The sequence below is a fragment of the Typopeltis vanoorti genome, chromosome 23 (assembly GCF_054136105.1).
Source record: "Typopeltis vanoorti isolate ZY-2024b chromosome 23, IOZ_Tvanoo_1.0, whole genome shotgun sequence".
In the NCBI taxonomy this organism is placed as follows: Eukaryota; Metazoa; Arthropoda; class Arachnida; order Uropygi; family Thelyphonidae; genus Typopeltis; species Typopeltis vanoorti.
In genome coordinates this window covers 96,426,986-96,449,662 of record NC_143571.1, presented here as the reverse complement: position 1 = coordinate 96,449,662, position 22,677 = coordinate 96,426,986, and the positions used below count along the sequence as shown (strand labels likewise).

General features: G+C 38.0%; 1 protein-coding gene across 1 annotated transcript in view; it reads right to left on the bottom strand.

The window, feature by feature from the left end:
* The window catches only part of LOC150094090 (dixin-like), a 334,744-nt gene that overhangs the window by 138,630 nt on the left and 173,437 nt on the right, over window positions 1-22,677 (bottom strand). The window contains exons 8-9 of the mRNA XM_090412948.1: window positions 19,984-20,082; window positions 1,894-1,962 (exon numbers count right to left, since the gene is read on the bottom strand). Of these exons, the coding sequence (XP_090269074.1) occupies window positions 1,894-1,962; window positions 19,984-20,082 (168 nt within the window). The remainder of the gene's footprint in view (window positions 1-1,893; window positions 1,963-19,983; window positions 20,083-22,677) is intronic.

Sequence of the window (22,677 nt, the reverse complement as noted above, 5' to 3'; positions counted from 1 at the left end):
TGGGGGGGGGGGGGGGTGGGGGGGGGGGGGGGTGGGGGGGGGGGGGGGTGGGGGGGGGGGGGGGTGGGGGGGGGGGGGGGTGGGGGGGGGGGGGGGTGGGGGGGGGGGGGGGTGGGGGGGGGGGGGGGTGGGGGGGGGGGGGGGTGGGGGGGGGGGGGGGTGGGGGGGGGGGGGGGTGGGGGGGGGAGGTAGCTATTTCCTCACGGTCATTCCTACACTCATGTCTCAGGGGAAGCTAGACACATACTTGATTGCTTCCCTCCTAATTTCTCTCATTTTCCTGGTTTTGCATTTCCAAATTCTCACTGAACAATGCTTTCTCCAAACAACTAACTCTAAAATCATTCAAGTGCGGTCTCTCAATTATTTCATTATTTCATATAGTCATTCATTATAATGGTGGTGGACAGTGGATGGCATTGGTGGATGAGGTTGAGTGGTGGAGATGGAGAGTTGTAGAGTAGGTGTCCTCCCTCGATGAGTCCTGGACTCCCTGGAGGTGTCAAATAATAATAATATCCTCTTTCATTGCGTATTTCTCACCTTTCATTTGTGCCTGCCAAAACAATTAACTCCACTTCTTTCTTCTGCAAACTTACAGCTTCACTACATCCATTTTTCCCCCACCTTATTTTTCAATGAGAAAGTGATGAAAGCATGTTTCTATGCTTTCATCACTTTCTCATTAAATATATCTTTTATCATCAAATCCCCATACAATACTTTCTCCCAGTTTCTAGCACTTTTATTCTTTTCCCCATTCATTCAATCTTTCTTGTTCCATCTAGCTGTACCACATGCAATTGTTGCTCCAGTCATTCTAGCTCATGTATCTTCCAGTGAAAGAGTCTGTATAAGAGTGCAATTTCTTTGCAATTACTTTTATTCACTTTCTTCAAACTCATTCATATTTTGTGCACTATCATTCACTGCTTCTGCCACATTCTTCATAACACTTTCACAATTCTGCCTTATATCTTTAATATCAGTAGCTTCATTCTTCTGCTCCCGACATGATCCACAATTATTGCATTTGCTCAGGAAACATTTCTGACAAACATTCTCACTCATGCCACAAACTGTTAACTCTCAGCAATGAATACATTAAACAAATGCTACATCGCACTAAATCCTGCATATTAATATTAATTAACATTGATATGTTGGTCACCATTTTTCTTGTACACATCAATGGCATAATGTAGAATGCTTTTAAAATAATATCACACAATAATAATCACAAATAAACAGCACAGTTAAATATAAAGAAAATAACATCATTATAATTAACAATATTGCCAATAATTACTACAAATAAGGACTTGTCTGAGCAACACTTGTACCACAGCCACTACTAAGGACGATGCTAGTGCACTCCATATCCTCCATCTCCTCTAAGATATCCCCCATCAATCACACTCCGAATCCCATCTTTGTTTCCAAATATGGAAAGAGAATTCTTTCAAGTATTTCATACTGAAATATACAATACTTCTTGAACTGATAACTCTAATAGTTCTCTTGTATCTTCTACATGTCAGTTTACCACCAGCTCTATCCATAATTTCTTTTCACATTGCCTGAACAACAGAAAACTTTCAAATTCCTTTTGCATTTTTACTGAGAACCTCATATGCACCTTCTCTTTCCTTTATAAGAGCTGTCACTTTCCTGGCTTATACTTTAGGTCATGATTTATGTTTTATTATAAAGAGGAAATTTTTTAAAGTTGTCTTCAGATTGCAGAAATAGCTGTTCACAATATACCTACATGCACAAAGATAAATTTACTGCTAGAGGTACAATTATGACATTAGTTAATAAATTCAAAAAATAACAAAATAAAACAATAGTAATAATTAACTAAATTTCGAGGAAAGTCAATATTCTTACAATATTCACTGCATCGAGAAGTTGCAAACATCTCCCTGTCTTTTCCATTAGTTGTCTTTTACATTGAGCCTATAAGAAAGTTTGGATAAATTATTTTATTTTATTTTTTAACAATAATATCCACATACATGTATTTTGTGCAAGTGTATAGAAAAAAAATACTAACAGATTTTGGTAGCATTACTCAGATATGGAACATGGACTAGATATCTAAACGGTTATAAAATGCAGTCAATTAGTCAAAAGAGAGGTGGACACTGGGGAGTTCTTTTGCTTAGTGGAATAGCTGGAAGGAACAATGACAAGGGGCCATCCCTGGAAGTTACGAAAGGAAGCTGTGAGCAAGATGGTGAGGAGTGGTTTCTTTACGTGGAGGGTGGTTGAACCATGAAATGCATTGCCTGAGAGAGTGGAGAGAGCAAGAACAGTCAATGAGTTCAAGGAGTGGTATGATAGACAGTTCCTAAGGAGAATCTTCCACGATGAGTCGCTCGACTCCATAGAGGCCTGAATAATAATAATATCATCCATCCTTATCATTATTGCTTGTTACATAGCATTATTAAAATTATATTACACTGAGGGAATGACTACATTATTATGGGAAGCCAAGTGTTTTTAATATCCCAGCTGATCATAATGTTGAGGATACTTAGAATGACAAATATTTAATAAGTATTCAACTGCCAAACATTAAATTTTTATACTCTTAACTAAGAGATTAAATTCCAAACATCCTCCGTGTTTGGGGCTTACAGCTATGGCAGCTTGCATAACAAATTAGTAAGTTGTTGGTATCTCCTAATGTAGTGGTTGTCTTACACTGTTCCAGGATGATCTGAGCAACTGTTGCATAATCTGCAGTGCTATGCAAGCAAAAGAGTTTGCGGTGGTAGTAGGAACAAATGACTTGATAAGAACTAAGAAAAGTAAGACTGGATATCATTAGATTGCCGAGAAGAATAAAAGATTAGTAATAAGAAAGGTAGTGCATTGCCAAGATACAACAGCAATAAGCTGAGGTGAAGAGCAAAGATTATTATTATTCTAAGACCCATGGAGTCAGACTCATCTAGGTTCTTTTGCCATACATACCTTGCCTTCTTCCACAATCTCCAACCATTATATGAAAAAAATCTTAAACATTAATCCAATAGCAACCACTTACCAACTTATATGTCTCTATCATGAATAACGAACGATATGTTAGCAGAAATGTGTTAAGAGAAAAGGAATGCAGTTTGTGAATGTGTGTGTGTGTGAGGAAAATGAAGGATGACAAATATATAATAATGATGGACTGCATTTGAATGGTTTTGGCATAAGTCATATGGAGAAGCTGCTGCTGGAAAGGAGAGCAATTATTATTATTACGGGCAGCTCCAAGGAGTCGAGGAGTTAGACTTATCGAGGGAGGCCCAACATCATGTCGAGAACAACTATTCAACATTCACACAGTATCTATCATACTTCACCTTGAACTCATTTACAGTCATGGCACCCACAACAGACTCTGGCAGCTTATTCCACTCATTTACCACCCTCCAAGTAAAAAATCTAGCTCTACCACCCTTGCTAACCACACTCTTACCAAGCTTCCATGGATGGCCTCTAGTCCACCCACTACCAGTCCTGTTCTCACAAATATCTTCTGAATTAATTTTATAGAAACCCTTCAGTAATTTGAATGTCTCAATCATATCACCCCTTTTTTGCCTATCAACCAATTTCTGCAGCCCACAAATCTTCAACCTGTTCTCGCCAGGTTCATTCCATAGTCCTGCTATTATCTTGGTCACTCGTCTCTGGATCCTCTCCACCTCCTCCCCATCAAGAAGAAACCCTGGCGCCCGTATCTGGACACAGTAGTCTAGATGGGGGTCTTATCAAGGCTCGATACAGAGGAACAATAACCTGTTTGTCTCTGCTTGTTAAAGTATTTTTCAGCAACCAAATGATTTTATGAGCTGATTTAGCTACTTTTGCAATGTGCCCCCTAAACTTCAACTCCCTATCCACCAACCCTCCCAAATCCCTAGCCTCAATCTCCTGGAGTACGGTTCCACCAATGTGATATACTGCTGCTAATCTTTTCACCCCAAAATACATAACCTTACACTTTGCCACATTAAATTGACATCCATTTTCCTTAGCCCAGTCCTCCAAACTATCCAAATCATCTTGCAAAATTTTGACATCCTGTGCACTCACCATTGCTCTACCCAACTTTGCATCACCAGCAAACAAGTGAACACTTCCTCTCAGCTCCTTTCCTATATCATTAACGAACAAATTGAAAAGTACTGGTCCAAGAACAGAACACTGCGGCACACCACTAGTCACAGGCAGTCTTTTGGACTTTACTCCTGAATAAACAACTCTCTGATATCTCTCCATCAACCACCCTCCTATCCATCTCACCAACCCTATATCCATCCCATATGCTGCAGTTTACTGATTAGAATTCCATGTGGTATCCTGTCAAAGGCCTTAGCAAGGTCCAGTAGAATCACTGTAAACCCATTACCTTTATCCAGTTTAGTGGTCACTGTAATATAAAACTTGAGCAAGTTACTGAGTCATGTCTACCCTTCACAAAACCATGTTGTCCCCCATACAGTATCCCATTTTCATCTATCCAATCCTGTATTTTTTTTCTTGACTATTTTCTCCAATTCCTGATATGCTGATCGGCCGGTAATTTTCAACAGCAGTCTTGGAACCTCCTTTATGCAGTGGAACTATTTTCCCCAAATGTATACAAAGATATCCAAATGTAAACAAACAAAGTTTGTTTACATTTGGATATCTTTGTATACATTTGAAGTATCTTCAGGACTGAAGCAACTCTGGTAAAGGTGGACCAAATCTTATCTGGGAGATACTCTGGGAAATACAGAGACAAGGATCAAGATCCTTGTCTCGGTATCTCCCATAATGCAAACCACATCTCCTTGCAGAGATGTATAATGCTATACATTAAGGGAAGGGTCACTACCCAGACCGGTTTCGACCTTTATTGAATGTTCTAGTACAGGTCAAGCTCCAAAAACTCAGCGTTGTTCCCCTCAGTAACAGGCTCACCCTGCCACTGAGTACTCTTAGAACCGGTTGGCTCTACACCGTGGCAGGCTCACCCCACCACTGAGAAGAGCTGCTTATTAGCTCATATCTCATCCGAGGGGTAACAGTAAAAGCCGTGCCTCAGTTACTACAGCATTGCCATTCATCACCCAAGCTTCCAACCGGTTTCGACCTTCATTGAGGTCTCGTCAATGGGAGCCAGATCCAGAAGTGGTGATACTAAGGCAGAAACAATGGAGAAGTCATATTTACCTATATGAGTTGCCAAAAGGTGTACCACCTTATTATTAGTAAGCTGGTAAACCTCATTAATAATAATTCAGTGGGAGCCAGACCCCAGTAGGTCTGGCTCCCACTGAATTATTAAAGGTCTAAACCGGTCTGGGTAGTGGCCCTTCCCTTAATGCATAGCATTATACATGTCCGCAAGGAGATGTGCTTTGCATTATGGGAGATACCGAGACAAGGAGTGATGTGAGCTTGGTCCACCTTTACCAGGAGTTGCCTCAGTCCTGAAGATACTTCAGGCACAAACTTTGTTTGCTTACACTTGGATAAAGGATTAAACTAAATTTATTATAGTCTAAACAAGTAGAGAAAAAAAACTTCCAACAGAAGAAAGAATGCTTATGGCAGAATGACTGATTGGAGAAAATGACAAAAGAATAACTCTTGCAGAGGATACAGTTGAGATGTTAAATGTGCACTTCATAAAAGGTGCTTCATCCTATCACCAGGTTTTGATGGAATGTGACATGGAGCTCACATCAGCCTTGACATACTTGTTTATGTATGGGGTTACACCAGGTTAAGTTCAAAAGAAATGGAAGGCCAGACTGTACTATTTCATAAGGGAGGTGACATACCTAGCTTCAAATTATAGGTCAAAAGGTGTGGGGGGGGGGAGGTAAAGTGTTGGATAGATTAGTGAGAACCAAGATCAAGAAATGGGTTGACAACAGTGATGTTCTCTCTGATGGTCACAGCATGGATTTGCTAAAGGAAGGTCTCATTTTAGTAATCTTACTTATTATAGTACGGTGACAAGTGCACTGGACAAGGGAGATGGATACACAGTAGTACATTAGAACATGAAAGTGTTTTCGATAGATTGCCATGTAAGCTGATAGTTAAACTAGAACAGATAGGGGTTTAAATTAATACACCGGATTGGAGATTAGCTATCTGAAAGGCTTTAGCAAGTTGTATGAGGAGGGAATAACATCCCAAAAGAGGAAAGCCACTAGTGGCGTGCCTCAAGGGTCTATTTTAGGGCTATTGCTAATAAACCTGTATGTTAATAATATTGGATTTGAACGAGGATATTCAGCTGTTTGCAGATGATGCAAAGTTGGGAAAAACTAAGTAGGACAGAAGTAGCTTTACAAGAAGACTTGAATAGACTGAAAAGTTATAGGAGTGGCAGAGTGTTGTTCAAATGTTGTAAAGTGTAAGGTTTTAAAATTCATAAAACAAAGATGGGATGTAGAATATACACTTGGTGGCTATATATTATTAACATCTGACCTCCATGGAGTCAGACTCATGGGAGGTACACACTATTGCACATAACTCATCCAACCATGCCTTAAACTGATTCAATGTGTCTACATTCACAACATACTTAGGCAATGCATTCCACTCACCAATCACTATTCATTCAAAGAACCTGCTCCTCGCTCCTACACTCACACTCTCTTTATACAGTTTCCAGCGATGACCTCTTGTTCTACCCCATCACCCATTCTATGAAAATTCTCTTCCATGTCAAACTGATAACAACCCCTGACTAGCTCATATGTCTCAATTATATTCCCTCCCCCTCTTCCTCTTAATCATGAGGTCTGCAACAGTGTATACTTTGCATCCCATCCTTGCTTACTAAATCTCAAAACCTTACACTTCGCAACATTGAACCGACAGTTCCATTTACCTGCCGATTCATGTAATCTATTCAAGTCCTCTTGGAAGGCCATAACATCTGCCTGACTCCATTGCCAGTTTTACATCATCTGCATATCATTAAACCCATCCCAATATCACTAACATATTGGGATGGATTGAATGAGTGACAACCAGTCATTGATCCAACTCAGACGTCTGTTATCAAATCCCATCTGTTTCAAATTTATTTACCAGCTTGTTGTGTGGCAGTCTATCAAAATATTTACAAAATCCAAGTACACCACTGTATATGCATCTCCTCTGTCCAACGTATTTGTCACCTTGTTATAGTACATATGCAAGTTTGTGAAACATGATCTCCCCTTAAACTCATGCTGATAACCACATAGAATGGGTTGATATCATGCTGATAACCACATTTCTGTATCCTACTTCTCAACAATCTCTCTAGTACCTTCACCACAGCTCCAGATATACAGATTGGATTATAATTTGAAACTACAGCCTTATCACCAGTGCAAATGGAACAATTTTAACCTCCTTTCACTCTCTTGGAACCTGTGCTATTGTAAGACTTGTTAAACAGGCATGCCAATTCCGTGAAACATTCCCCTTAAGATGTGTGGTGATATGTGATCAAATCCTATTGCCTTATTGACATCAAGTTTATTTATTTCCTCAAATGCTTCCTGATCACTCATAATTAAGCCATCCTATCCTATGTCATCTATGCTTAAGTTCCTCATGATCCCTCCCTGATCAGGATGAAACACCCTTATAAATTGATCACTGAATACTTCAACAATGTCTTCGGTAGCAGTTACCATTTTAACACTTTCATCCATTAACACATCTTACCATGATCATTCTTCCTTCTACTTGCCCCATATCCAAAAATCTCTAGGGTTTTTCTTTACCTGGTCTGCCAATTTCTGCACTTTTGTTTTCTTAACTAAGTCACTCTCCTGGATCGTTATTTATACTCTTCATGCAATGGATTATTACCATTATTCTTCTTGTACTGCCTCCAAAGTACTTTTTCCAGATTTCATGCTTAAGCTCCACATTCATCCATTTTACACCTAACTTATTCAGCCTTTTGGCCTTCAGAATACATTCACACATTGATGCTGTTATATATTTCTTTGTCAGTTCACATGTAGCATTTATTTCTGTTATAGCTCCAAGCTGTCTCCTAAGCTTGTCATAATTACCAGCCTTATAATTCCACATATACATCCTTTCCTCACAAAAGTCTGCATATGGCTAGTCACAACCCAGGTAATCACTTCACGATCACTTTCACCAACTGGAGGAAAGTGTGAAACCCCTCTCTCACAATCTGATGAAATGATCAGATGTAGAACTCTTGACCCTTGTGTGCCCTCCTTTACATGCTGCTTGAGATAGTTATCTCTCTCTCTCTCTCTCTCTCTCTCTCTCTCTCTCTATTAAGAACTCAAAAAATTCAATTTCCTTATTGCCAAATGTTATCTCTTCAGTCCAATCTATACTGCCATAATTGAAATCACCCATAATAATTACCTTTCTTTTGTTCCCTAATCCAAGTTGTTTATACATTTCTTCATCACCACCCAGGTCTATAGCAACATTCAACTAACTAAATATGTCTTCCTGTTAACCTCCATGTTACACCACACTGCCTCATAACCATTGCCATTATTTCCCTATTTTATGTCTGCGTTATGTGGACATAATTCCCCTGTTATTTGCTTGTACAAGTGATGTAGGAGAAATATTTCTGCAACACTAGTGGGGGGGGGGGGGGGGGGAAGAACAAGAGTTTATCCCAGGAAGTTGGATAAGAGTGTGATTAGCAAGGGCATGAGGACTTGATTTTTCACTTGGAGAGTGGCGAATGAATGGAATAGAATGGGTTGCCTGAATCAGTTGCGATTTGTCTGTTAATAGTTTCCAAGAGAGGAAACCATTAACCAGGAGGGGTATGACAGATAGTCTTGATAGTTTGGATCTTCCACGATGAGTTTGCAATGGAGGTGCCTATACAATAATAATAAATGTATTATTATTACTAGATTGAATTAGAAACCAGCTTGCAGCAGTAAAGTGGATGAAAGAATTTGAAGGAAAGATATCATTAGTGAATGGGAGATATTTAAGAAAAACTATTGACAGCAATGACAGATTGTTTACCTCAAGTGAAGAAGATAAAAAGGAATTTGGAGTCAAATGGATGCCAAAAGAAATAAAAATAAAAATAAAAAGAAGAAAATGAAATTATGGAAGGCATATAAAGAGAGGTGCGGAAGTCAGTTCATGAGGAATATAAGGCTTAGGCTAGGAAAGTGAATAATTTTGTAAGGAGATAAAAAATTAAAATAGAGAGTGGCACTCCAAGGAGAATCCCAAATAGTTTTTTTTCTGCTATGTGTCAAGTAGGAGGAAAAATGATAGTGGACAGATTATCTTGTTGGGTACAGATGAGAATTGGCTGACCAAAGCAGATGATATAGTTGAGCTATTTAATGAGCACTTGATTAGTGTTCTATCCTAATATTAAAATCTTTATTCCTAGAAGGATAATGAGTGGCGATGTGTTAGAAGAAAATGAAGAGGATGTATTCTGAATGCTGAGTATGTTAAATATCAATAAGACATTTGCCAGCCTGGTTGGCCAAGTGGTTAGCATATCTGCTCTCCAGCCTGCAGGCTCGAATCCCGTTGTGAGCATGGATGTTTGTGATTGTCTGTGAAAATGCTAGTGATGGTGGTGGGGCAGTAGATGGCATTGTTGTAGTAGGTGGAGAGAGAGTTGTAGAGTAGGTGCCCTCCCTCGATGAGTCTTTGGACTCCCTGGAGGTGCCATGTAATAATAAAGACAGGAAGACTAAATGAAATTTCACCACATGTTTTAAGGGAATGTGCCATAGAACTGACTTCCATTAACTTGGCTGTTTAATCAAAGTCTTGCAATGGTCCAGATTTCTGGAGATGGAAGGAGAGTACCATTGCCTAAGGACGGTGGTAGAATGGAGGCAGTATCAAACTATAGGTCTGTATTTCTTTTGTAGTTAAGATTTCGGATAAATTGATAAGAATAAGTAACACTGATGCAGGCCAGCATGGATTTGTTGAAGGGCACTTGTTTTAATAATCTGGTTACCTTTTATAACAGAGTAATAAAAGCAGTGGATCAAAGCAAGGCACATAATGTCTTTTTTTTTTTTTTTTTTTTTGGATTTTTCCAAAATATTTGACAGGGTGTCACATGACAAGTTGATTTTGAAGTTGTCATATGGGAAAACTTGTGAGCAAGGAGAATCCCAATCACCAATCCAATCCATTCAGTTTAATGTATTGGTGATTGGCTCCTCTGATAGATAGACAGCTATATATGGGGAAGCAGTATCAGGGAGTAGGAAGGTTACAAGTTGAGTTTTATAGGATTCGGTCTTGGGATCATTGCTGCAAAATCTAGAGTCAATGATATTGCCACAGGACTACAGGGAGATGTTCAGTTGATTGCAGATGACGAGAAGATTGGGAGGATGATTAATAATAGTTAATGTTTAGGCTTTTCAAGAGGATTTGAATAAGATGAAAAGATGGACCAATTAATGGGGATGTCCATTTAATGGAACTAAATGCAAGGTTTTGAAATTTACTTTTATATAAAAGTAAAATTAAAATGTAAGTGACTAGTATTTTAAGGAGAGAAAAATTAGAATATGAGAGGAGATCCTCACTGCATCCAAGAAGAATCCCAAAGGTATTCTTCCATTATGTGGAGAGTAGGAGGAAAAAAGACAGTGGGATCCATAGATGGGATTGCTTGATACTCACTTGGAGTTATAATGGAAGAAGTGGTGGAAGAAAGGGATCTTAGGGTGATTGTGGATAGAGATTTAAAGTTTTGAGATCATATTATTGTTTATATACCATTTTCTGAGCAGGTGAGTGTGTCAGGAAAATGAAACTAGAATAGCACAGTAGGATAGCCTCATGTGAAGATAGTGGCTTGTATACCGAAGGGGTGTTACACTATATTACAGAGCTAAGTGGAATATGAGGGAAATAACGACTAAGAATGCTAGCAATAACTGACTTTTCTGTATATAAATGCTAGGAGCATTAGGAATAAAGGGAATAAGTTTGTGATATTGACTGACTCAGTTTCTCCAAAGGTTGTTTATCAGTGAAACTTCATTAACTGAGGAGGATATTCCAACAGGGATAAAAATCAAAGGGTATAGCATATTTTGTCAGGAAATGGAAAGTAAACATGGTGGGAGTGCTACTTATGATAAGAAATGAACTGTGCAGTCTCAGGGTGAAGAACCTGTGTGGAAATAGCACTAATGGGTTTGAGAGGATATGGCATGAGATAGATGTTTATAAGACAAGATATTTCAGATGTTGCTACAGACCAGGAAATATAGATGATGACGAGCAGGAAATATTTAGGCAAGTGCAAAGAGTAATCATTATGGAAGACTTCAACTATAGTGATGTAAACTGGGCTGATTGCTAGTGGTATGACATACTTGTTCCTGTTGGTGAGAGTGACTGTGTAGTCCTGACTTAGAAGATGAATAGGCATGTGGATTTAACAAAACAGAAAGAAGTTATGTGGAATTACAACGCAGGTGACTATCACACTCAGAAACCTGCTTTCAGCAGTACAATGGATGAAAGAATTTCAAGAAAGAGGATCATTAGTGCATGGGAGATGCGTAAGAAAAAATTGTGGACAGCAATGACAGATTGTATACTTCTAGTGAAGTAAAAGCAATATGGAGTCAAATGGATAACAAAAAGAATAAAAGAGAAATTGCACAAGAAAAAGATTATAGAAGGCATATAAAGAGAGGTGAAGAATAGTTGCATGAGTTGCATCAATGATATTGTCACAAGACTACACAAAGATGAAGATGTTCAGTTGTTTGCAGATGATGTGAAGCTTGGGAGGGTTATTAGCGATAGTTCTGATGTTTTGGTTCTTCAAGAGGATTTGAATAAGCTGGAAAGGTGGCCAAAGTCATAATGGTGCCCGCTTAATACAACTCTATTTAAGGTTTTAAAATTGGAATCTGTGGAAGATATGCTTCATATTCACTTGGTAGAGTTATACTGGAAGAAGTAGAAGAAGCAAGAGATCTCAGGGTGATTATGAATAGAGATTTGAAGTTCTGAGGACATACTGCAAAGGCTGTGAAGACAACTCAGAAAAATTTGGCAATGCTGAGGAGAACACAAACCACAAGAGATAAAAGTGCTGGTCCTATTGCATAGAGCATTCACAGAAATCCATCCACATCTGAATTTCTGTTTTGCAAATCTGGTTGCCAGGTTTTGAGGGGGGGGGGGATGAAGTAACCTTGGTGAGGGTGCAGAGATATTTAAGTTGTTGAAGGGTTATTATCATATTAACACAGAGGAGATTTTTTGTGTGTGGTAGAATAAGGGAAAGAACAAGGACAAGAAGCCATTCCTGGAAGATAGAAAAGGAGGTGGTAAGTAAAGGGGTAAGAAGAAAGTTTTTTGTATGGAGAGTGGCAGGAGTATGGAATGCATTGCCTGAGAAGGTGGTGAACATACAGACTGTGGATGATTTTAAGGGGTGGTACGATAGTACGTGTTCACTAGTGTTGACCTCTCATAATGGGTCTTGTGACTCCATCGGAGTAAGGAAAATAATAATCTGATGTGGCCTTTCTTACCATACCAAGCATCATTCTTGCTTGTACTTCGTACTGCTCTATGCTAATCACATTTTTCTTTATATTTCCTTTCTAATGATTTATCTTTCGCAATCTTGCATTTTATCCTGACACATCAAATTTATTCTCTTCTTAGTTTATACTCATAACTGTGGGTATGCAGTCAAACTACTTCTCTCAAGACCATGACCCATGTCCCATGAACTACTGACCTTTCCTTCTAACTTCAAGTCATGGCTGTTCCAAGATGTCTCCTAAATCTGTCATAATTACCAGCTTTACATTTCCACATAAATCCTTTCTTGACAGAGAATTCCACATTGAGCAACTGTCCAGAAAAAATACTGCATGATTCCTCTCCCCAAATGGGGAGAGGAATCATGCAGGAGAAAGAGTGAATACCTTGTTTATGAATGCATCTGATTTTATTACCAGATCCAGCACTCTCGAACCCCTGGTCTCCTCCATGACATGCAGTTTCAGGTAATTATCTCTTAGCAACTATAAAACTTCCATTTCCATCTTGCCAATTACCCTTTCCTCCCTCCAAACTATGTCCCCATAATTGATACCTCTGATAATTGCTTGGTTTGCACCCACTGAGCTAATCTGCCGACGTATAACATCCACACATCTTCCTCTGGGTCCCCTGATGTACTGCAGCAACCAAAATATATTTGGTCATATTTGGCATCTTTCTCACACCAAATAGCCTCAAATGAACCATCTCCCAAGACCTAATATCCTCTTTAACTTCTTAACATGGTATGAACGCAAATTTAAGGAAGCCTGTGAGATTCTTATCAACCACCCCAATCTGAACAATAATGATGGTCTAAAAATCCCAAGCATATGGAAGGCACATATTCTACCCACAGAACCTCTCCTCCCTAAGAGTTAACTGTAAACAGGATTGCATATAATCCAGAATCCTAAATCTAATATAACATTGTGTAATGTTAAAAATAAGACATCATTGTTACTGTAAGAAAACTATCTATAAGAAAGAATGTTTCTCTCGTGTTATCTTAAATAGAATTTAGCTTTGATGTAGTTTCTAAATAATTAATTAATTTGCAATTTTATCTGAATTTTTTTTTCTTTTTCACTAGAGGTCATGCCAGTAGAATGACCAATAATCAAATCATTGTTTCTTTAGCTTACTGTGTGAAATGTAACTCAGCTTGTCCTTATATATTTGTATATACTCCAGATGATGACCTTAATATGAAGGTCGAAACTTCGGGAAATTAAAATAGTTATTTATAACACAGTTGTAAAGTCCATAATTTCTAAAATGAATGCTGATCACCATGCAAAACTAAAAGAAAGGACTCGTTAACTTCTCATTTTGTTGGCTGAAGCTGTTCAAAACTTCAACCAACAAAACAACTGACCTTCTGTCCTATTCCGTCTTCCTCCCTGAAAATACAGGGACAGAATGTAAAAGGGAACTAACTATATCATCATCATTTTCTGTTAACCAGGTCTCACTGAAGCCTATCATTTTTGGCCAAGTCAGGTTACCAATGCCAAGAGCTCCCCTCCTTTATTTCGGATGTTGTAGCAACCATGTACATGTATTTCAACATCCCCTTGGATTCACAGTTTCTCCTGTGTGGCATCATTATCATTACCAACCCATTCAGATTTGAAACAAAGCTGCCTTCAGCATTGCATAATCAATTCTGTACACACTTATTTGTTTCTGGGTGGCTGAATTAAATGTAATACAAACATAACTCCTTGTGTTCATCAATTCACTCCATACATCTTACATTTATAAATTGCACACCTGTCTTCTGCACATTTTTCTCATCGACTCATTTGCAATTATGCATCTTTGATTCAGTCCTGTTATGCTCAGTCTGGCTTTTTAACAGCTTTTTTTTCCTATAGTAAAATTGATAAATATTCCTCTTCAATATTTCCTACTGTTCTGTCATTACTTGTTTCATTTAATAGTCATTCAAATGAATTACTCTGGATATCTAGAACATATTTTAGTTTTCCTATCACCTTTATCATCTCTGATTCCTTTTACAGTACTCTTTCCTCCATATGTAAGCTTTTTCAATAACTGTCAGAACATTTTGCTATCTTCCTATTTTATATATATTCTTACCCAAGTCTTCCCATGACTTATTTAGCTGTTTTCACACATTGCTTATCTCTTACAGTTTTCTCTGTACTATTTTGGGGCATCAACCAACTTATTTGCTAGGGACTTTCAGAATGTTTTTATCCTCAGGAATGCTTCTTTAACTTCTCATGTCCACTATCTTTCTTTTTTTGCAAATAACTTCATCACATGCCTCCCCCTAGCTGAATCAACATTTTCTTCAGAGTTTGCCACTCAGATTCCAAGGTTTGGTTTTTGTTTTCAAACTGTTTTATTTTTTCTTGAGTATTGTTTATATAGTTGAGTCAAAAGTTCACCTGTAAAAGTGTCCAACTTTAATTGTTTTTAAAACTTAACTAAGATTTTTTTTTTAAACTAAGATGTTTGGGGTGCTTAAGGGTCAAAGCTGTATAACTGAGAGGAGACCTCCACATGGCCTTTCAAGGAATGCGGAGAACCGACCAGGGCTTCTGACCTAATGTCCAATCCTCACCTTCTCATGGTGCACCCTGTTGGGTATCTACTTTGATACTGAACGAACGAGGATGGGCTGGCAATTTGGGATTTAGCCGACCAAATTGTATTCTTATTGGTTAAACCAAAATAAAAAATGATGGTACAACATGACAAAATTTCATGCCAGCTGGGGCATCGCCCGGTTAAACAAGGCCCCTGTTGTTTTCGCCAAGGAACCAGGGCGAACAGTGAAAAGTCAGCTACTGGAACAAATCTGAAAACAAACCCCAACTCAACATCACCAGAGTTAAAGATTGGTACTATCAATGTAAGAAGCCTGAATGGCAAAGAAATGGAGCTAGCTGAGGAATTAGATAAGTACCAGATCGACATAATAGGGGTGACTGAAACAAAAAAGACCAAAACTGGTGAGATCTTTCTGAGCAATAAATACAAAATGTTATATTCAGGCAATGACAATCAAGGAAAAGAAGGAGTAGCCATAGTATTCAACACAAAATACGAGGCTAATCTTCTTGAATGGCAGTCAGTCTCAAGTAGAGTAATGTTGGCAAATATGAGAATGGGGAACTGGACAATGAGACTTATTTGTGCCTATGGTCCCACAGAAGGTTCTACTAAGGTAGAAGTGGAGGAATTTTTTGACGCTTTAGAAAAAGCAACTGACACAATGAAAAAGGAAAAGTTGGTCCTTGTTGGGGATGTAAATAGCAGAGTTGGAAATGATTGTGAGACATACAAAAATATTTTGGGAAAATTTTGAGAAAAGAGCAAAGCTAATAATAATGGCAAATATCTGTTGGATTTCTGCTCAGGACATGGACTGGTTATTACTAACACCATGTTCCAACATAAAAATGTGCACAAATTCACATGGAGAGAAGAGGCTAGGAATAAGAAAAGTCTCATTGACTATGTTATTGTTGATAGTGATGTTTTCTCCCTGGTGCAGGACACCAGAGTGTACAGAGGATTTGAAATTGGAAGTGATCACTATTTAGTCTTGAGCAGGATAAAATTGAATTTCATATTGAAAAGAATAACATGTAAGAAAGTTTTAAAGCAAATAAAAGTTGAGCAGCTCTCAGATGTGAACTGTAGACTAAAATACAGAAAGATTATTGAAAAGAAAATGAAAGAGTTTGAGAACAGGAATCAAACCTTGGAGATTCAGTGGCAAACTCTGAAGAAAACATTGATTGATTCTGCCAGAGAGGCATATGGTGAGGTTGTGTGCAAGGATAAAAAAATTCAGAATTCCCTTGTGGACACAGGAAGTTAAAGAGGCAGTGAAGGAAAAGAAGAAAGCATATCAAAAGTTCCTGGCAAATAAGTCAGCTTTTACTCTTACAGAATACAGAGACAAATGTAAGAAAGCTAAACAGTGTGTAAAACTAGCTAAACAAAAGTCATGGGAGGACTTTGGCAAGAATATAGTAAATAAATATCAAGAAGGTGGCAAAATATTCTGGAGGTGGTTGAGGAAGCTTAGGAATGGAGGAAAGAGTGCTGTAAAAGGAATTAGAGATGATAAAGGTGACATGAAAATGGTAGAAAAAGATATCCTTGAAGTATGGAGTAATTACTTTGAAAAACTGCTAAATGAAACAAGCAGTGATGACAGCACAGTGATAAAAATCACTGACCAGGCATGCAGTCAGGAATACATATCCATACTTGAAGTAGAAAAAGCCATCAAAGGCTTGAAATGTGGAAAGGCAGCAGGAGTAGATAATATTCGACCAGAAATGCTGAAGTATGGTGGTATAAAAGTCTTACAGTGGCTGCACTGCATAGTTCAGATAGCCTGGACAGAGGGACAAATTCCCGATGATTGGAGTAGAGCTCTCATAGTACCCATATATAAAAAGGGAAATAAAACTGAATGTGAGAATTACAGAGGTATTTCCCTACTGAGTGTTCCTGGCAAGATCTATGCAAGTATACTTGAGAAATGGTTGAGAAGAATTGTGGAAGAAAAGCTGGATTCAGGCCAAATAGAGGCTGTCAGGATCAGATCTTCACTTTGTGACAAATAGTCGAGAAAGCATGGGAATATAACAAAGATCTGTATTTAAGTTTTGTCGATTTGGAAAAGGCATATGACAAAGTGCCAAGAGAGAAGCTATTCAATACGCTGCAGTTATATGGTGTCAATGGGGCATTATATCAAGCAATACTTAGTCTTTATTTGAGTTGTAAGTCAGCAGTTAGAATTGAAGGAAGTACAGGAAGCTGGTTTAATGTCAAATCTGGTGTGAGACAAGGATGTACATTATCCCCTCTGTTATTCATTATCTATATGGATCACATTATGAAGGAAAGTGGTATTAAACCTGATATCAAAATTGGAGATGTTAATGTCAGCTCTTTGCTTTATGCGGATGATGTTATACTTCTAAATAAATCTGCTACAAGTCTGCAAGATTCTCTGACTAAATTAAATTGCTGTTGTAATAGATATGGTATGAAGGTCAGCAATAAAAAGACAGACAATGAAAATACGCAGAATCATTGAAAATGTCAACTGTGTTGTGAATGGAGAACCTGTGGAACAAGTAAAGCATTTCAGCTACTTAGGCACGATTTTTACTGAAGATGGTAAATTAAATATAGAAATAGACAACAGAATCAGCAAAGCTGGTATGGTGGGAAGTCAATTGAATAAATTCATATGGAATAAGAGAGAAATTAGTCAGAACACTAAATTAGCTGTATACAAGACAGTGTTCAAACCAGTTTTAACTTATGGATCTGAGAGCTGGGTCAGAAGCAAAACACTTGACTGCAAACAAGAGACTGCAGATATGAGAGTCCTGAGAAAGATTAGAGGCATGAACAGATGGCATCAATGGCAATATCATATTAAAAATGAGGATATCAGGAAAGAACTTGACATTGTCAGCATCCAGGAATGCATTAGCAGAGCTAATCCCAGGTGGTATGGTCACTTAAATAGAATGGGAGAGGAAAGATTAGCAAAACAAGTGTTCTCTGCCAGGTTGGCAGGAAAACGACCCAGAGGGAGACCAAGATATAGGTGGATTGATACGGTACAAAGTGCCTTAGACGATAGAAATATAAGATCTGATAATGTTGGAGACTTGACAAGTAATAGACTGATTTGGAGGAAAATTGTAGATAGGAAGTTAGTAATGATGTAATTTTTTCATGTAGTACTGTCATATCCTGTACACCCCTTGAGGGTACACGGCAGGAATTTGATGATGATGAACTAAGATGTTAAATAAGCAATTGATTAATGCTTTTAAGTGTGACATGTGCAAAGCCTGAGTGCAGCAAGGAGAAGGAATTAATGGCAACAGAAGGAAGCACGTGAGGAATTAAACCAGATGTTCACAAAATAGAACATTACACTGTATATTGAGGAAATATCCTCGTGCAGCCTTTCTTAGTATTGTTCATGGCTCACTAGTTGGCCACATTCATCACTCTAGTGCGACTTTCCTGTTGGACTATGAGAGAATTTTATTATTATTTTTTTTTTTTTTTTTAAATCAGTTTAAATTTTCAGATATAGATTAGAATATGATATATTAAAAACCTAAAATTAAAAATGTTCTACATAATTCATTTATGCAAAATTTTAATTAGGATATCATTTTGCCAAATGCTGTATTTCTCAACAAGCAAATGTACAGTAGTACCTAAATTCAGCCATGTCACCACTGTATGTTGATAAATGCACATTCTGCCTTGTTATCTGCTGGATTGCCAGATATGAGAAATGCAGTTTGACAAGTCTCTTGTATAAGAGAACAGAGCATATGATAGGAAATTGATAGTAAGGAAACTGATACCAGCTAGATTAATGTGAAAGATTTTTCATAGAATTGATGGGGAGGAAAGAAACAAAACAAGAAGCAGACCTGGTAATTAAGAGGAGAGTGCAGATGTGAGAATGGGTTTTTTTTGCATAGAGGGCAGAATGCATTCCAACAGCACAAGTACAGAAACAGTGAATGAGTACTCATTTTCCCATATATTCAATGCCATTTTATTCTTAATCTGCACTCTAAATCAAGACCATCAAATTTTTGCAACACTCAAATTCTATCATTACTGCTCTTCTATTGCACCATCTCTAGCATCTCTCGTCACGTAATTTGTGCTGTCTGCCACATCGTTTGTGTCACTGGGATTTTGTCCACAGCAACACATTCTTTTCTGAACAAACCACCATAACTAAAAATCTTGTTGATATTACAAAGATTCCTTGGATAGCATAAAACAGCCCTCATGTTGTCCATTTGGAGTCCGAGGAATTCCAAATAGTGGCGTAGGAAAATAAGTCCTACTGCATGGCTTCCTAGGTCACTAAACTGAACTTCTAGATTTCCTATCAAGAGTACAACATACAACCTGTTGTATCAACAAGTGAAAGATTTGACTGAGCTATATCAGCAAATAATTGCTATTTGCAATTTATCACAGACAGCTACTACATCCTTTCAGGTGCAAGTGAAGATGTACTAAAGTTACTCAAATGTAGCTAATTTCTGCATTTGTAGGATGAAAATTCCATGATTCTGTCAGAATAACAAATATCATTTTGCTATGGGTAGAAACTCTGCTGAACATCCATATAAATTTCAGTAAACATGCTGATGAATGCCAGAAATCTGAACAGTGCCTACAAAGCAAAAGATCTTTGATAAAAATAATAATGTGACCAAGGGACTGATTTGGAATGGATAATCCTTATGAAATAACAATCTTGAATGTTAGATTAATTTTAAAAAAATTCTACATTTAAGAATAAAATTATTAAAATCTCACCAACTCTGATGTGCCTCGAGGAAAAGATAGATCAGCCACAGTTTTGTCTGTCTGTATTCGAACGTCACAAGTGTTTTTGTTATGGCTTCCATGAAAAAGCTAAAAGAAAAAGTTAATTACTAATTTTACATCAGTGAAGTATTAGTACTGATAAGCAGTAGTTTAAGAGGAATTTAAAATATCAAAATTTTTACTAAACAAATCATTAAAAATTAAATGTACAAATGACATTACTAGAATGAATTGATTAATTATTGAAATAATTCATTCTAGTAATGTCATTTGTACATTTAACTTGTAGACTTTATTAATTAAAAAGTTTGTTAATTTTATTCATCAAATGCTTTGCAAAAGTATTTTATTACCACAGTAATAAAATAAGATAAGTTGGTGTACAAGCTGCAGAGGACAGGAATAGATAGTATATTGGTTAGATAGATGGGAGATTAGCTCTCTGAACAATACCAGCAAGTTTTGCATGATGGAGCTGCATTTCAAAAAGAGGAAGGTGACCAGTGGCATGCCTCAGGGTTCTGTTCTTGGGTCCCTACTGTTTAACTTGTTTGTTAATGATATTTCATGTGGATTGACTGGGAATCTTCAAATGTTTGCCGATGAAGCAAAGTTAAATAGAATTATCAAGAGTCATGCTGACATTAGTTCTCTACAGGAAGATTTGAATAGACTTTTAGCTTAGACAAATGAGTGGGATTGCAGTTTTAATCTTAAATGCAAGGTTATACACTTTGGGATACAGAGATATAAGGTTATATGCTGTATCGCTGGAGCTGCACTTCAGGAGTGGATGAGATTTGAGCAAGTGATGGTAGACAGTGGACTGAAGTTCTGAGCATCTGTTGCAAAGACTGCACATCATATAGCTGCTATGATATATTATGATTACGGGTATCTCCATAAAGTCAGATTCATTGCAGGAGACCCAAACTAGCAAAACAATATCTGTCATATCTCTTCTTGAATTCATTTACAGATGAAGAGCTCACAACTAAGTCAGTCATGAATTCCACTCATTCACCACCCTCCAGGCAAAAAATCTTGTTCTGATACCCTTGTTAACCACACTCTTCTTTAATTTCCAGGGATGACCTCTTGTTCTTCCATCACTATCACACAGCTGAAACATTTCCCCTGCATCAATCCTATAAAAACCTTTCAGTAATTTAAATGTTTCTATCATATCCCCTCTTCTCTGCCTATCAACCAACCTCTGCAATCCACAAGCTCTCAATCTATCAATGTAGAGCATTTTTTACATCACTCACCAACTTGGTCAGTCTTTCTGAACCCTCTCCACAGCCTCCTCATCTCCAAGGAATCCAGGTGACCAGACCTGAGCACAGAAATCCAAATGTGAAAGTATCAATGCTTTATAAAGGGGAATAATAACCTCTTTGTCTCTGGATGTCAGTGTGTTCCTCAACAACCGAGTAATCCTATGTGCAATCTTGGACACCTTAGCAATGTATCCTCTGAACTTCATTTCCCTATCTACCAACACCCCCTAAGTCCTTAGCCTCATCAATCTCTTGGAGTACTGTTCCATCAATGTAGTACACAGCTGGTAATCTTTTAATCACAAAATGCATGACTTTACACTTTTCCACATTGAACTGACATCCATTATCTTTTGGCCATTCTACCAGCTTCCTGCAAACTTTCAACATCAGCTTGATTTTTTATTGCACTACCCAACTTTGCATCATCAGCAAACAACTGAATATCTCCCTGTAAGCCATTTCCTATATCGTTTATATACAAATTAAACAACAATGGCCCAAGCACAGAGCCCTGAAGCACACCACTGGTCACTTACCTCATCCTGAACTCTGCTCCTACATACACCACCTTCTGGTATCTCTCAATGAGCCATTCTTCTATCCATATCACCAATTTAGTATCCATTCCCATCTGCTCTAATTTGCATAACAGTGTTCCATGGGGTATCCTGTTAAAAGCCTTAGCAAAATCCAGAAATACCACTGTGTAGCCAGTTCCTTTATCCAACTCAGATGTCATTCTATTATGAAAAGTTAATAGATTGCTAAGGCAGGATCTACCTTTAACAAAACCATGTTGGCCTCTATAGAGTATCATATCCTGATCCACCCATTCTTGAATTTTGTCTTTAACCAACTTTTCCAATACTTTTACCACTACTCCTGAGATGGTGATTGGTCTGTAATTAACTACCACAGTTTTAGAGCCACCCTTATGCAAAGGAACCACTTTGCCTAACTTCCACTCCCTAGGGACCATACCAGAGTTCAAACTTAAATTAAAATTAGAGCAGTTGATGATGGGGAGGAGAGACTGACTAAGTGAGCAAGAGGTGTTTGGGGAGTTGAGTAAACTAGATGTAAATAAGGCTGTGGGACTTGATAATATATCACCGCATATTCTGAAGGAATGTGCCAGAGAGTTGACACCTGCCTTGACATATTTTTTTAATACAAGTCTTGCACTTGGTCAAGTCCTTAAAGAGTGGAAGGAGGGCAAGATTGTGCCACTTCATAAAGGAGGTGATCGAACTCAAGCATCAAACTATAGGCCTATCTGTGTGTCAGGTGTTGTGGTTAAGTTGTTGGAGAAGCTTGTGAGAACTAGGATCCAGAGTTGGGTTGACAACAATGGTATAATTTTTGATGGACAGCATGGATTTGCTAAAGGGTGGTC